General features: G+C 37.6%; 1 protein-coding gene across 1 annotated transcript; it reads right to left on the bottom strand.

Moving 5' to 3' along the window:
• Positions 1-7199: 7199 nt before the first annotated feature.
• On the bottom strand, positions 7200-9826 carry LOC102086171 (arg8-vasotocin receptor). The gene is made up of 2 exons (XM_005508776.3): positions 8737-9826; positions 7200-7671 (listed from the first exon to the last, which is right to left on the bottom strand). Exons 1-2 carry the CDS (start codon positions 9647-9649, stop codon positions 7472-7474), a joined length of 1113 nt encoding a protein of 370 aa, XP_005508833.2. The 5' UTR covers positions 9650-9826; the 3' UTR covers positions 7200-7471.
• Positions 9827-13464: the final 3638 nt, after the last annotated feature.

The raw sequence follows: 13464 nt of genomic DNA, 5'->3' as shown, positions 1-13464 counted from the left end.
CTGGCGAGTCAGCCATTCCTCTTAGTTTCATGTTGTGATTCAGGTAAGCTTTTGTTTTTTCAAGCAAGCCAGATTTCTGATTGTTCTTGTTCATTGCATGTGATACATTAGGCTCTTTCATCTCTGGTTGATCATACAGATTCTCAACGTGCAGCACTCTTGGGAGAGCACAATGAAGTGTAAAAGTTTTTGCCACTGATGAGCACTCATCTAAATCATCTGCATTACCTTTTACACTGGAGGGGTGAGACTAACTTATTAATTTTAGAATGTAGGGGCATTCTGTGAAGAGTAGAATCTAAAGAAGTAGAATGTAAAAGAATGTTCAGGGTAGGACCTGAAGAAGTATTTCCATTCTTATTTTTCCATTCTCATTATTACAAGGTAAATCATCATTTGATAGCAATGTGAAATTATACAGTGCTAAAATATTAACTTTGCAAGTAAATAAATTATATTTCTATACTACTATATTGTGACACTTTCTAGCTACATAGTATACTCATATTTTCATAATATTCAGCCTTAACAGAAATATTGACATTTCCAGGAAAAATAATACTGTTTGCATAATTTCTTTCCCTTAAAAATGTAGGAGGTTGATGAACAATTTGGATGCAGTTGAGTTCTGAGACTTTTGTCTGAATTAACTCCACATTTCCCTCCAGGACACGAATGCATATATCAACTTGTAATTGATTGATTTCTTAACCTGACAGTAGAGAGAATGTTTCAGCTTTTGAGAGCAGTATAGAAAAAACCAGTATTACAGCTTACACAGTTTATATCAAATCACAAGATTAAATTTTAACATATAAACACATTTATTTCTGACATGGATGGTTTTATTACAAAATAAACAATGATTTACCTTAGAAATTCATTTATACAACAGTATTCAATAGTATCCTAAGGATAGTCTTTTTGTGCCTTGAGATATTTTACAAATAATTCATATAAAATACTATATTTCTTTTGATCAAAGTCTCGAGTTAACTCTTTGTCTTATATCAGTGAATTAATTTTATCTTGCAGCCTCAATACAGGTTAAAATTCAATAGGATTAGCCTAATTTTACATTTATGATATTCCTCTCATCTGCTTTGACTTATGGAAAATAATCTTTATTAAAGAAAAACCTGAACCTACTGAATTAATACATAAGTCAGGTATTCGGGCCATCTAGTTCTTGCATTTCAGTTACTGAAAATGTATTTTTTATAATGTCATCAGGTAATTAAAAACAAAATTCAACACTCCGTGACTTAGAGACAGTCCTTGCTTAAATTACAAGATGAGCTTAACTGTCTCATTCTCAGCAGAACAAACCTCTAGCATATGGTAACCCCATTTTCTTGCAAAACCATTAGAGAGTTTCTACCAAAAGTATCAGACTAAGGTGCCCTTGTCGGGATAAGGAGTCAAAAGATAAAGATGTTTATATGTCTATATATTACGTTGCAGAGATGCAATCACGTGTCACCTCTTCCTTTTAGCCCCATAAAACGAGGAAGGGGTGGAAGTGGGAGGTGTGTTGGGCAGAGCACCTCTGCCCTCTGGGCTCCTGAAATAGCCAGTGGCATCCTGGTAGGACTTGCTTGCACAGTCATCTATATGTGCTAAGCAGTTATGTCAACTTTCATGCACTAGTGACTTGTTTTATTGTGTTCATGCCCAATTGGATATTCGATGCACTGTTTCATCACAAAAAAAAAGGTAAAAGAATTAGCTAAGTGCCAGTGCCTCCAATATGGACATCACCTGAGATAGATAACACCTAAACACTTTGCCTGTTTGTGTGCATACGTCAATGGGCAGACAGCCTTGTTAATGACACATGTGGTCCAGTTCTGATAATCTGATCACTGATCACAACCTAAATAAACACAAAATGTTTTAGCCATCAGTGTGCACCTTTAGTGCTTGTGCGCTCTTAGTGCACTCTGGGGGAGGTTTTACATGACATCTTACTCCTATTTGACCTTCCACATCCTTATCAGGGAGACTTTGGCAGGAGAATTTCCCAAAGACAGTGCATATACTGGGCACGCTCCATCCATCATCTGCAGGAGCAGCAGCAGAGCAGCCCCATGGCAGCTCCACATCATGAAGCACTGTATTAAGCACATGCACACTGACATTCAGCTGCTTCTGAAGAAAAAAATGTTTGATTTTCCATGATATCATTCCTTTACTACAGTCTACATGTCAGCATCATACAACCCAGGATTACTCCTCTACGCAAAAAGAAACACAAATCAAGCCCAAACGCTACAGCGAAATTTTTATTTTCTTCTTCACAGCAAATGCATAAAACTCCAAGATAGCCAGGTGCTGAGAAGAAAATAAGGATTTATTTCCTAAAGTTTTGCTAACTTTTTTTGTAAACAGGCAGTTACAGCTGAGCACAAACCATCTCAGAACTTGAGATTACATCAGTCTTGTCAACAGAGGATCAAGAATATGAATCATATTGTCAGCAGACTGGAATTTGTATTAAATGTATCAATAAAGCAGTGTGTTCACATCATGACTATGCTTGTCAGAAGGCTTGTGTTCTCTGTGATGAAGTACAAATTTTCCCATCAGTAAGTCAAAAGCTGGAGCCACTCAGTATTAAATCAATTGAGGCCAGACATCTATTAATACTTCTAGAGACACGGGCAAACATTTCCAGTACACTGTGATAGCTAGCAGATAATTTATTCCTAGTATCTCTTCAAAGGTGCTGATATAGATAATAACTGAACTCAAAAAAAATGTAAGAAATATAAAACCAGCCTCTTAAAGCTACAATTTTGGTTTAATACTAGATGTAGAAACATGAAACCAGTTTTTAATGTTTTGTGTCAAAATTCATCTTACGGTAGCTTCATGGAATTCAATGCACAGAACCAAAGAATATATCTATATATTTTTAGCTAAACAAAATAGCAACATCCAAGATAAAAGTTGCATTTTTGATTGAAATCATGCCTTTAATATTATTTCAGCTTCAGAATTGGTCTGCTTATGTTGCATTGTGCCAATTTTATGTTTTGTTTTAAAACCTACTGTAGGTTATATGCTGATTTCATTTAAGTAATGATGATGGTGGCAACGATTATGACGATGATGACAATAATATCAAGTATTTCTTTTTTCAGGTTTTGGTATTTGTTACTACATGAGTTCTCTTGAAAAGTGGTTACTGGGATGTAAGGTGATGTCTGTCTCTAGCTGTATCCAACTTCACCGCCATAATTTCCATAGGTCTTCAAGGTGAAACGTTTTTATTTGGCATTTTTCAAATTTTTTCCCAGAGGTTATTGGAATATTTCCTCCATAGGGTCCTACTGATTCTTCTATTGTCAACTCAGAATTCAAAACATTTGTTGCTTAAATTTGAGCAATTAACAATATTAACAATATTTGGTAAGTATACAGAAATGGATGCAAGAAACATAAATCCACAACTCTGAAGGTCTTTCAGAGTGCCAGTCATGATATAAAAAAGCATTTGATGAATACAATGGCACTTCCATAAGTTTGCACTGTATCTCTAATGCAATATTTGGATGGAAATTCAAGAGGTTTTGGTTAGATTTTCCTTACCTCAGAAGTTCATTATGGAGCTGAATGACAATAGGTTACTTAAATTAGTTGCTATGACCTACTGGTGGAAAGCATATGCTTTGGTCTGCTGTGTTGGCAAAAAAAGGAAGCAAGAAAGAGTGGGTATGACCTACTTATTATAGTTTCACTCAAAGACTATTCTTTCTGTTGTTCCTGAAAAAGTGAAGTGCAAGGTAATGGAAATTATACAGGGGGGCTTGTAAAGATGCCAAGAATTTGCCTTCTTAATGACATGACCCTCAGAAAGTCCTCAAGCAGCAAAGCAGGAGCACCATTTAGCTCAAGAAAAATAAACACAGCTTCTATCCTTTTGTTTCAGAAAGGCAAAGTCAAGTCAACCTGCTGGGGTACCTCTTCAAGAGATAGGGGCAGGTAGATTTTGGGAAAAGTACTGCAGAACATGAGGCTCTGGGACCATGAGAGCACAGAGGGGCCTAGAGTTGCGCACGTAGGACTGAAGAGATGGGTTTGGGGATGGTAGCTGGAGGTTTGATGTGGTAGCATATTTTACATCAGGTTTTATTTCTGATTTTCTAACACTGATTTCCTTTCAGTCCAAATCTATATGGATCAGCTAATAGAGTAGTAAATAAATTATTTGTGACTGCCTTACTGTAAGTAATACAGTTCCCATTTGAGCTGTTTTCATTTGCAATCCTGCCTATTTAGCTTCATGTATGAATCATGTGTTTTCTGTAGATACCCAAGGCATTCAGGGCCAAATCCCTACCTTATGAAGACAGAAAATGGCTTGCCTTTTTATTTCTTTATCTGTGAGGAATCCAACCTAAACCAGATTTGTCTGAAAGAACTGAGTATCTGGATCATTATTCTTTGCCTTTGTCTGCTCCTGAGACTCTTCAGCCAAGAATAGCTAACATTCGCAGGCTCTCGAGGATAATTTTATCCTGGCTGAGTGTCTGGGAACTGGACAACACAGCCATGTCTGCCTCACATCATAAACTCCGCCATTTCCAACTTGGGCCTCCACATCACACTGCCAGTATCACCCGACACCTCTGGCTTCAGTATTCACCATTTACAAGTATCTGAAGCGGGACTGGCTATGAAAATACAGCAACAGTTCTGTAGAATAGCAGAATTATCAACATATATTGTAAAGAATTAAAAACACATGTTGGGATTTTCCTTTCATTCTCGTACTTTTGTTGTAGGTTTTGTTTGTTTGCTTGTTTCTGTAATAAATCAATACAGAATTGATAGATTACATTGCTTTTGATTCTTCTTATCTGCACTGCAGTGCCAGCATCAACAACACATCCATTCACTTCAAGAGTCTGAACTTGTATAGTATGTATTTTTCTGCTCAGAAATGATTTATATGAGAAAACAGAATTTAGGCATTGATGAGGAAAGCTTTCATCTGATAACTGGATTTTTTCATTTGCACATGCTTTCACAGTGCCTCCAGGGACTTGTACATTCAAGTTTCTGATTCTCCCATATGGATTAAACACCCTGGCCAGCCTACAGTGATGTCTCACAGTCATTCCTCTTACTAAGACGCTGTAATGTCTGTTGGAAATATAAGTGATAGTGAATTGACAGATATAGTCCAGCTCATACAGTCCAGCTCAAGAGAGAGTCCAGCTGAAGAAGAAAAATACAGAGGAAAACAGAGGTGCAAGATCTTAAAACTACAACTCCCAAGAAAACTGATGATCAAATTCACAAGAAGAAAAATTTCATTGTATTTTTAAGTGTCTTTTTGTTTAAGAAATAAGAAAAGTTCTGGAAAGAACACCTCATTAAGGAAGGGGAGGTGGGTGGCAGGGGGGAAATATCAAAATGAATTTTCCATCACTTGAAAATAAGTTTTGACAGAAAATTGTGGAGCAGCACCAAACTCCCCAGTGAGTGCATTTGTCAGGGGTCAATGAAAAAAAAAAAGGCAAGAATACCTGTGTTCAAGTACCTCCTGTAGCACTGAAATTAAAAGTGTCCATAGCTGGTAGTTTGACATCACGGTACACTAACCTTTATTTTTATTCATATCATCAGGACTGGTCTCAAGGCAAAGAAATTTAAAAAATCAGAAAGAAAGCACTCGTGAGATAAAAATATAATTGTTTTGAACACCACAGACAGTGAGAATTCATTATTGAGCTTAAGAAGTTCTGGCATTTCATTCATTACATGATCAAAATATCTGAAATATGGACAGTTAATGCTGCTTTCAGACTTTTATAGAACACATGGAGCTACTGCTATCTGAGAAATCAAGCTCTACCAAATTATTTATAGAGCCAGAAACAAATATATGAGCAATGCAGAAATCTAAGTAATATAAGTTACACTTTTTAAATATCAGAGGCCAGATCAGGTGGTGTAAAATGGCACAGCTCCACTGTGGTCTCTGGGCAGTACTGTGACTGACATCAGTTCTGGATCTGCATTACTATTTGTACAAAATCTGAATGCCTGTTTTTCTTGCAATTGTTTATCTTTTGAGGCTTTCACTGTGTTTTGCTGGAAGTCCCGTAGTACAATGACACAGGTAGTTCCTTGAAGCAATTCTATTTAGAGTTCCTTTCAACATTGTCTATTTTACTATGTAACTAACTGCAAACAAATGAAGTAGAAAACAAACAAACAAAAAAAAATCATTAAAGATTGAATTAAGTCATAAGGGAGAACCTAGCTGAGAGCTAATTTGAATCTAAGATTAAAATACCCCAGTTTTATAGCTTTTCCATTGAAATTTGAGATTGCTAGCACTCATAAAAATAAAATGTGAATAGCAATGATGAAACATAGTATTAATACAGTGTAGACAGATTATATGGAAATATCACCAAGAATCTCTCTGAATGCAGCTTTATTCTCACCTGAAAGAGCCTTGCCGATATTCCTTCTATACTCCTCTGATTAGATTGCAGACCCTGAAAGAGGAATAAATAGCTACCTGCTTAAAACACCCACAAACTAGCAAGCAAATGGCTTTTTGAAATTAAGACATGCAGATTTATTTTTACCATGAAGGGCAAATAATCGAATTTGAAACTGAAGGGGCTCTGAGCACACTCTGTCAATAAATTGCATGCCATAAAAAATAGGTCTCAACACCAAATGAAAGTGTACATTCCTAGCACACATTTTTAAAATAAATTTTTTAAAAAGTACATATGTGTGTATGTCTGGGGAGTTTTGATTAACTGCTTGCCCATCAGGGAATGCATGGAAGATCAAATCCCATGTTGTGAAGCCACAAACCTGGACTGTTAGTATGCTGCTGACCTCCTGCCATCTGCAATGGCATTTGAAACTGAAGTAGGTATCCAGCATCACAAGGACACTGAATTATTTTTTGAAAAAAGGATATTAAGCTGCTAGGCATTTTATGAATGTATATGAGTTAATTTAAAATAGGTATTAGTAATAGCTGGTAAAGGCTTTTTCTGATTTCCTGCTGCCTTCTCAAGATTTGTCAGACTGTCCTTCAATCACATCAGAATGATGAACACTTCATGGTTCAATTTGGACACATATTCAAGTATAATTATGTTAGATTCCTCTCCAATTATGTTACTACTTAGAAATTCAGAATCACACAAGAGAAAGTATGTTAGGGCACAAAACATCTAAGATGCTTTTATGGATCTTTGCTGGTCTTTATGAGAATTCATTCTGATAACATAATGATGGTGGAAGTATTAAGTCAGGCTTGTACAACACAGAAAGTTCATATACATGCTACAGAACTGCAGGGAAATATATTTATACAATAAAAGACACTTTTAAAGCTTCCTTATCACAAAACAACAAACAGTGGTAAAATATCAGTATGTTTTCTGAACATAGCAAATTTAACAAAACAACAAAAAGCATTCAACATTTATGCAGAAGTGCTGTTTTCCTCAGGGTCTCTGTCTACGAGATGAATGCTCCCTGTGATCACCGATTCCTCTTGAGCCAAAGTGTTCTCCAGCTGCTTCTTTGTGCAATATGGAATGTGGCCACAAAAATACATGTAAATCCATGGGTTGGTGCAACTATTTAAATTGCCAAGGAGCATGATAATGGTGAATGCTGAACCTGGAATGAAATAGATAAAAGAGTAACAGAGTAAGTAAAGTGCATATAGAAATAAGTAACATTTTCAGTCTGCCGCCTTCTCTGTACCTGCTCATATATTAATCTAAGAGCAGGAAATTCCTGTTTACTCCATGCAATTTGCAGTTTCAGAAGGCATGAAGCACACTGTATTGTATTAAATAGTTCCAAATAGCCCTTTTTTGATGTAGCTGCATCAAATTTAAAAGCAAGTACTAACCTGCTATACAGATAACTACAGATATTGATATAAATATATGTACAGAAAGACCCAAATTCACACTAACAGAAAGAATTCTTGAAACAAATATGAGAATATTTTTTTTTCATCAGACTGAGCTATTATATTTTTTTTTCTTCCTCCTTTGGTTTATATCTTTGAGGTTAGAATAGGTGAACTTAAATAATGTCACATAGAGTCTGCCTTTCACAAAGAAGCAGCAGTATCAATTTGACAAGATTAATCTAGTTTACAACATTATGTTCTTTGATATCTTTCTCAGGCTTGCTTTTTTTGCTTTATAAACAGCTGTTTCACAATTTTTAATTGTATCATAGTGTACTACAGAGATTTCATCAACGTGACTTCAATATTAAAACAAAAAGATGTCTTATAACATCACTGTTCTATCCAGTAAATAAGAAATCTGTATTTTATTACTTTGAATAGTTAATTACTCCTTTTCACCTCAAAAACCCAAAATACTGCTGCTTTAATATCTAAAACCTCTAAAAATCTCAACCCTTGCCAGAGTAGATGATGTTTTTCCCTGTGCTGTTCATTAAATCATCCATCACCTAAAACATAAACATGCATAGAATAGTAGAATCATATATATATATATATATATGATATTCTGATCACAGAACACATGAAGTTCTCTGTACCTAATTAAATATAGCAGATAATCCATCCAGGATTTTCTTTTTAATCGTACTGAAATGATCACATCTAACTTTTACACAAAAGCAAATTGCAAATATAAAGCAACACAGCACCGTGCTAGCCTGCAGTGAGGTTATGAATGAGGATGGAGAGTATCTTACCTTCGGTCATGACACTGGGGAACCACACAGACCACAGCTGTGCAATGAAGAAAGGTGACCAACAGAGGACATATGCAACAACTGTCACCACCGTCATTTTTACAGTCTTGATCATAGCCTTTGAAATACAGTTCACACTGCTTGCTCGGGATGGCAGGACTTGCTTCTGATTTGTTACTTCATATTCGTGGTTTTTCACGTATATATTTCTTTTGATTATTTTGCAAATCTTAACCTGGCACATGATAAGGATGGCTGAGGGAATGAAGAATATAACTACAAAAATCCAAGTCACATATGCCCTTGGGCCCCATGGCTGAATAAATTCGCCCCAACATTCAAAGATACCTGGAGATATTTCAGTCTTAGAAAAGATAAATACCTGCGGTAGGCTAAGAATCAGTGATATAGACCAGCTGGTACAAATAGGGATGTTCCAGAGAGCTCTCTTCTTTTGGAAAGTGACCATAGGGTAGCAAACTGCTTGATATCTGTCCACTGTCATGACCACTATCATATAAGTAGAGGCAAACATGCCCAGCAATTGTAGATACTTGATAATTCTGCACAGGAAATCTGGCCCTATGAAAACATCTGTAATATCCCACACGAGCTGAGGCAGCACTTGGAAAAAGGCTACCACTAAATCAGCGATGCTGAGGTGAAGCATGAACACATACATCCTAGAGAGCTTCTTTCTTCTTCGCCACAGCACCAGTATGAGAATAAAATTGCCCACAGACGCTGTCAGAAATATGACCCCCAGTACAGCAATCTCTACTTGAGCTAATTGCTCATCTCTTTCTGGTCTTCCAACAGGATCTGACTGATTTGTCAAACTCAGGAATCTGTGAGGAGAAGAACTCTCGGTCTCATGTGTGTTATCCTGCATAGGAAATGAAAAATTCTCCATAGTGCACAGAAGCTACTTGCAGTAGCTGCTACTTGCAACTCAGGTTGACAGCTGTAAAGTACTGGCTAGCAAACAAACCAGCCTGGGTTCAGGTTTCCGTGTATCTTCAAGCAAATCTCCTCCTGTTTGTGTGAACTAAAGCAGTGGGACCTGGATCTTGATGAAATTCTGTCTCTTGCTGGCGTGCAAAAAGGCTTTATATAGGCTCCCAGCAGAGCCTTATGTAATTGCAGCGCCCTCGGGTAGGCTGCAGGGACCCAGCCAATGGCAGAGTGAATCACACAATTGGGGAAAATATATAAATAAAAGGCAAACTTCAGAGGCTCAACGTAATTCAATTACTCACTTCAGTGAAAGCCCGAACTTGTAAATAGCTCTGGCCAAAATCATACTTAAATGATCTTACTCAGGAGAGTTCTTAAAAATACTTTTTTACGCAAGCCAGAAGGGCATGCTTCGGCTGGAGCGGGAGGAATGTTTATATGTAGACGGAAAGTTGGGCCCCTGAGCTCAGGGGCATCGTCACTGCAATCCGCTGGGCTCCTGGGGCACAACCACATCCTAAATGTAGCAGAGATGAAGAAATGCATTTTTCCGTAGTTTGGTGGGTTTTTTTTTTCCTCCTCTTCTTTGGAGTCACCTGATTTTGAAAAGGATTTTAACTGCCTTAAAAATAATCTTTTTATTTCAGGACAGGGTCAAGACTTAGAGTTTTTCTCTCAGCAAAATGAAAAATAACACATGTGAAATAAATTACTTTTAATGGGACTGTGAGTCTAGCGAGAATTTAATAAGAAAATAAGTGAAAATTCAGTGGGAAATCCAACTGAGGAAAAGGTCTCTACAAGGAAAAGATTTCCAGGGGTCTCTATTCTACTATAGCGCTAAAGGCTGAGAGGTACTTAATCCTTTTTATTTTTGTAGAATAAGTTGTACCATGACCACAAGAATTTCATTGTTCTTTGCCCTCCCAGTATGGCTTTTGCATGTTGTTAGTGGCAGATAAGAATAGCAATTTTCACTTAATTTCATTGGTTCTCCCTCGGTCTGCCCTCTTAATCAGAAAACAGAAATTTAATAAAATGAAATAATTTAATATGAAAGATAACACATATTTGCATGCTATCTTGTCTGAAGCTAGAGCACTGGTATACTTTTGGTTACAGTTGGGAGACTTCTAATTTGAAGTCCTTCTGAAAAAGAAATGGATAAGTTTAGAAGTATGTCCATGCTGTACGTAGAGAACAGAAATCTGCACCTACACTAATTGATCGCTGTGATCATGACTATATTATGAAACTAGTTGAGGAATCTCACAAACAGACAACCATCTCCTTGGCAATAAATGTTTTCACATATTGACAGGGGAAAGGCAAAATTTGTAAACAGCATGATATCTTTTCTCTCCGTCTTTCCTCCTTCTACCTTGCCAGGAGACTGATGTTAATATCTCGAGCAAGGGTAAGACTATGAGAACAGACAATAGATGAGCTGAACAACCTCAGGAACCTTTGCAATCAACAGCAGCTCTAAGCGTCTGTAATCCAGATTTGGCTGAACACTGTTGCAGCTGCCTGAGTCCACAACAGCTTTCCTCTATGACCATCTCACAAAGAGTATGAATCATAACAACTTAATCTAATACATCTGACAATTTTTTTCTAAATGGAAGCCTTTTTGTAGGAAACTTAGATTCCTGAGGTAGTTTCCTTTTAGATTGCCCCCAAGTTTGGAATTTATCCCATTCGTGGGAAACAGCATGGCAAGACCATAAGGGAACAAATGGGTTTGTCTCTACCCTCACCCTCCCTTCACACAGCAACTTCCAGAGTAACTGAATTGGCCACAGACCATGAATGCCTGGAAATTCTGCTGGTGGCAAACATTGTGCTGTAGAGCAGGCTGGCTGATCTTCAGTTCTGCCTTCAGATGGAGACAAAATTTCAGGTGTGTGCTCCAAAATCATTTACCTTGATCATCCTCACTCCATGAGTTAACATAAAGCCAGGCATGATCTTTAATCTTCTAGCAGGGTAGCCATCTACATCTAGGCAGAGTTAGGACTAAGTGCATTGAAACAGGGACATGTCAAATAGGAAACTAAGCCCATGGTCAGGCATGGAAGATAAACTTAAACGTAAAAAGGCCAGAATAGGCAATATATGTCACTTCTTGGATACTGTTGAAAGACTAACCAGAACACAGTAGCAGAAGCATATATTTGTATGATTTTCACAATGCATAATGAACAGGTAGATATATATTTCAGGCAAATGTATTTTATCACCTACACCTAGAGCAGTTCAACAATATCCCTGGGAATATGCAGCTCCTCCTAGGTGTACACACGTACACAGCACACACTGTCTGGGCAGCAGACAAGCAGTAGTACGTGTCAGACCCAGCATGTAGACGCAGTTTAAAGGGCAAGCACGCTGTGCAACAAGTAGCCTTTGCCATGTTTATAAAAAGGGAGGTGGCCCTCCTTGTACAAATTGTCCTAGTGATGTCAGACTCTACGTCATCTTACATATAACCAATTCAATATATGTCAATGGTTTCATAACTTTGTAATTGTGCCCTTTCCACCTTTTTCATCCACGCTAGCAGACATTCAGGATACCGTTATACTGAAATTAAATCCACTCTGGGAATATAACTCACTGAGAAAAGAAAAACAGGATAACAGATGAAAATGCTTAAGTAGTCTTAGCTGTTGTTTTAATCCAATAGTGTCCTTCTCTTGTTGCCCAGCTTTGCTTCCTTCCAAATTCTATCTGTCCAAGTTAAATTCTTTTCCTAAATTATTTACTTTCAGTAGTGTGGGAAGGTACATTTTAATTAACTTCTGCTGAATTTCTCAGTGTGGGCTCTCATCTAATATTTGTTGGTTAGCTAGTAGGGAGGGATTCAGCTCATGGATTGAGACTTTAAGCATCTGGTTAGAATTACAGAACCACACAGCTGCTCAAGGCAGGGACAACACTGAATTCAGGCCAGTTGACTTAGCACTTGTCCAGTCAGGTCTTGAAAACCTCCAAAAGCAGAGACCCCACAGCCTCCCTGGGTAACCAGGGGCAAACACTTAATTATTTCCTTGTGAAAAAGCTTCTCTTATGTGCCACCAGAACCTCCTTTGATTTTGACCACTGTCTCGTGACTTCAGTAAAAGCCTGGATGAGACCTCTCACTAGCCTCCCCATAGGTACTGGGGGACACCCTGAAGCTGTTTCTCCTCCTGGATGAACAAGCTGTATTGGGAGCCTTGCAGAAGATGTTGTATTTAAGGAGCTGGTGATATTGAACAAGACATGTCTGACCTAATCGGCCTTGTACTTAAAGCCTGTGCTGTGCACTGGTGAATGATATGACAGAGATAATGTCCCAGCCTGTCAGAAGAAGATACATGATTGTTTGCTAAACAAAACAAAAGGCAGTGTTCCAGGCATGGTATAAATAGTGCTGACTAGAGAGGAGTAACCACTTCCTTCAACCTGCAGATTACTTGTGAGTTGTGTGTCCCAACTCCCACCATATCCAAAGCATATCACGGCCTCAGTTCGGTGCCCAAACACAGGCACAGAGTACTGTTTGGGTTGCCATAGAATATACTTTCTAAAATCTTTCTATGTAGTTTCTGCAGTGTATTGCTTTTTAAATATATTTTGGGAGACGACATACAGCCCATTCTGCTGTTATTGCTGTAACTCTCAAAATTCAAACATTATCCAAATAATAATTTCTTTATCCTTCCTCTGGCATTTGATACTTTAAGTCTGTGGTACTGTCAAGTAATCCATCTGAATATACTTAAG

Source organism: Columba livia, chromosome 1 (genome assembly GCF_036013475.1).
Source record: "Columba livia isolate bColLiv1 breed racing homer chromosome 1, bColLiv1.pat.W.v2, whole genome shotgun sequence".
NCBI lineage: Eukaryota > Metazoa > Chordata > Aves > Columbiformes > Columbidae > Columba > Columba livia.
This window is presented reverse-complemented; position numbering and strand designations above follow the sequence as displayed.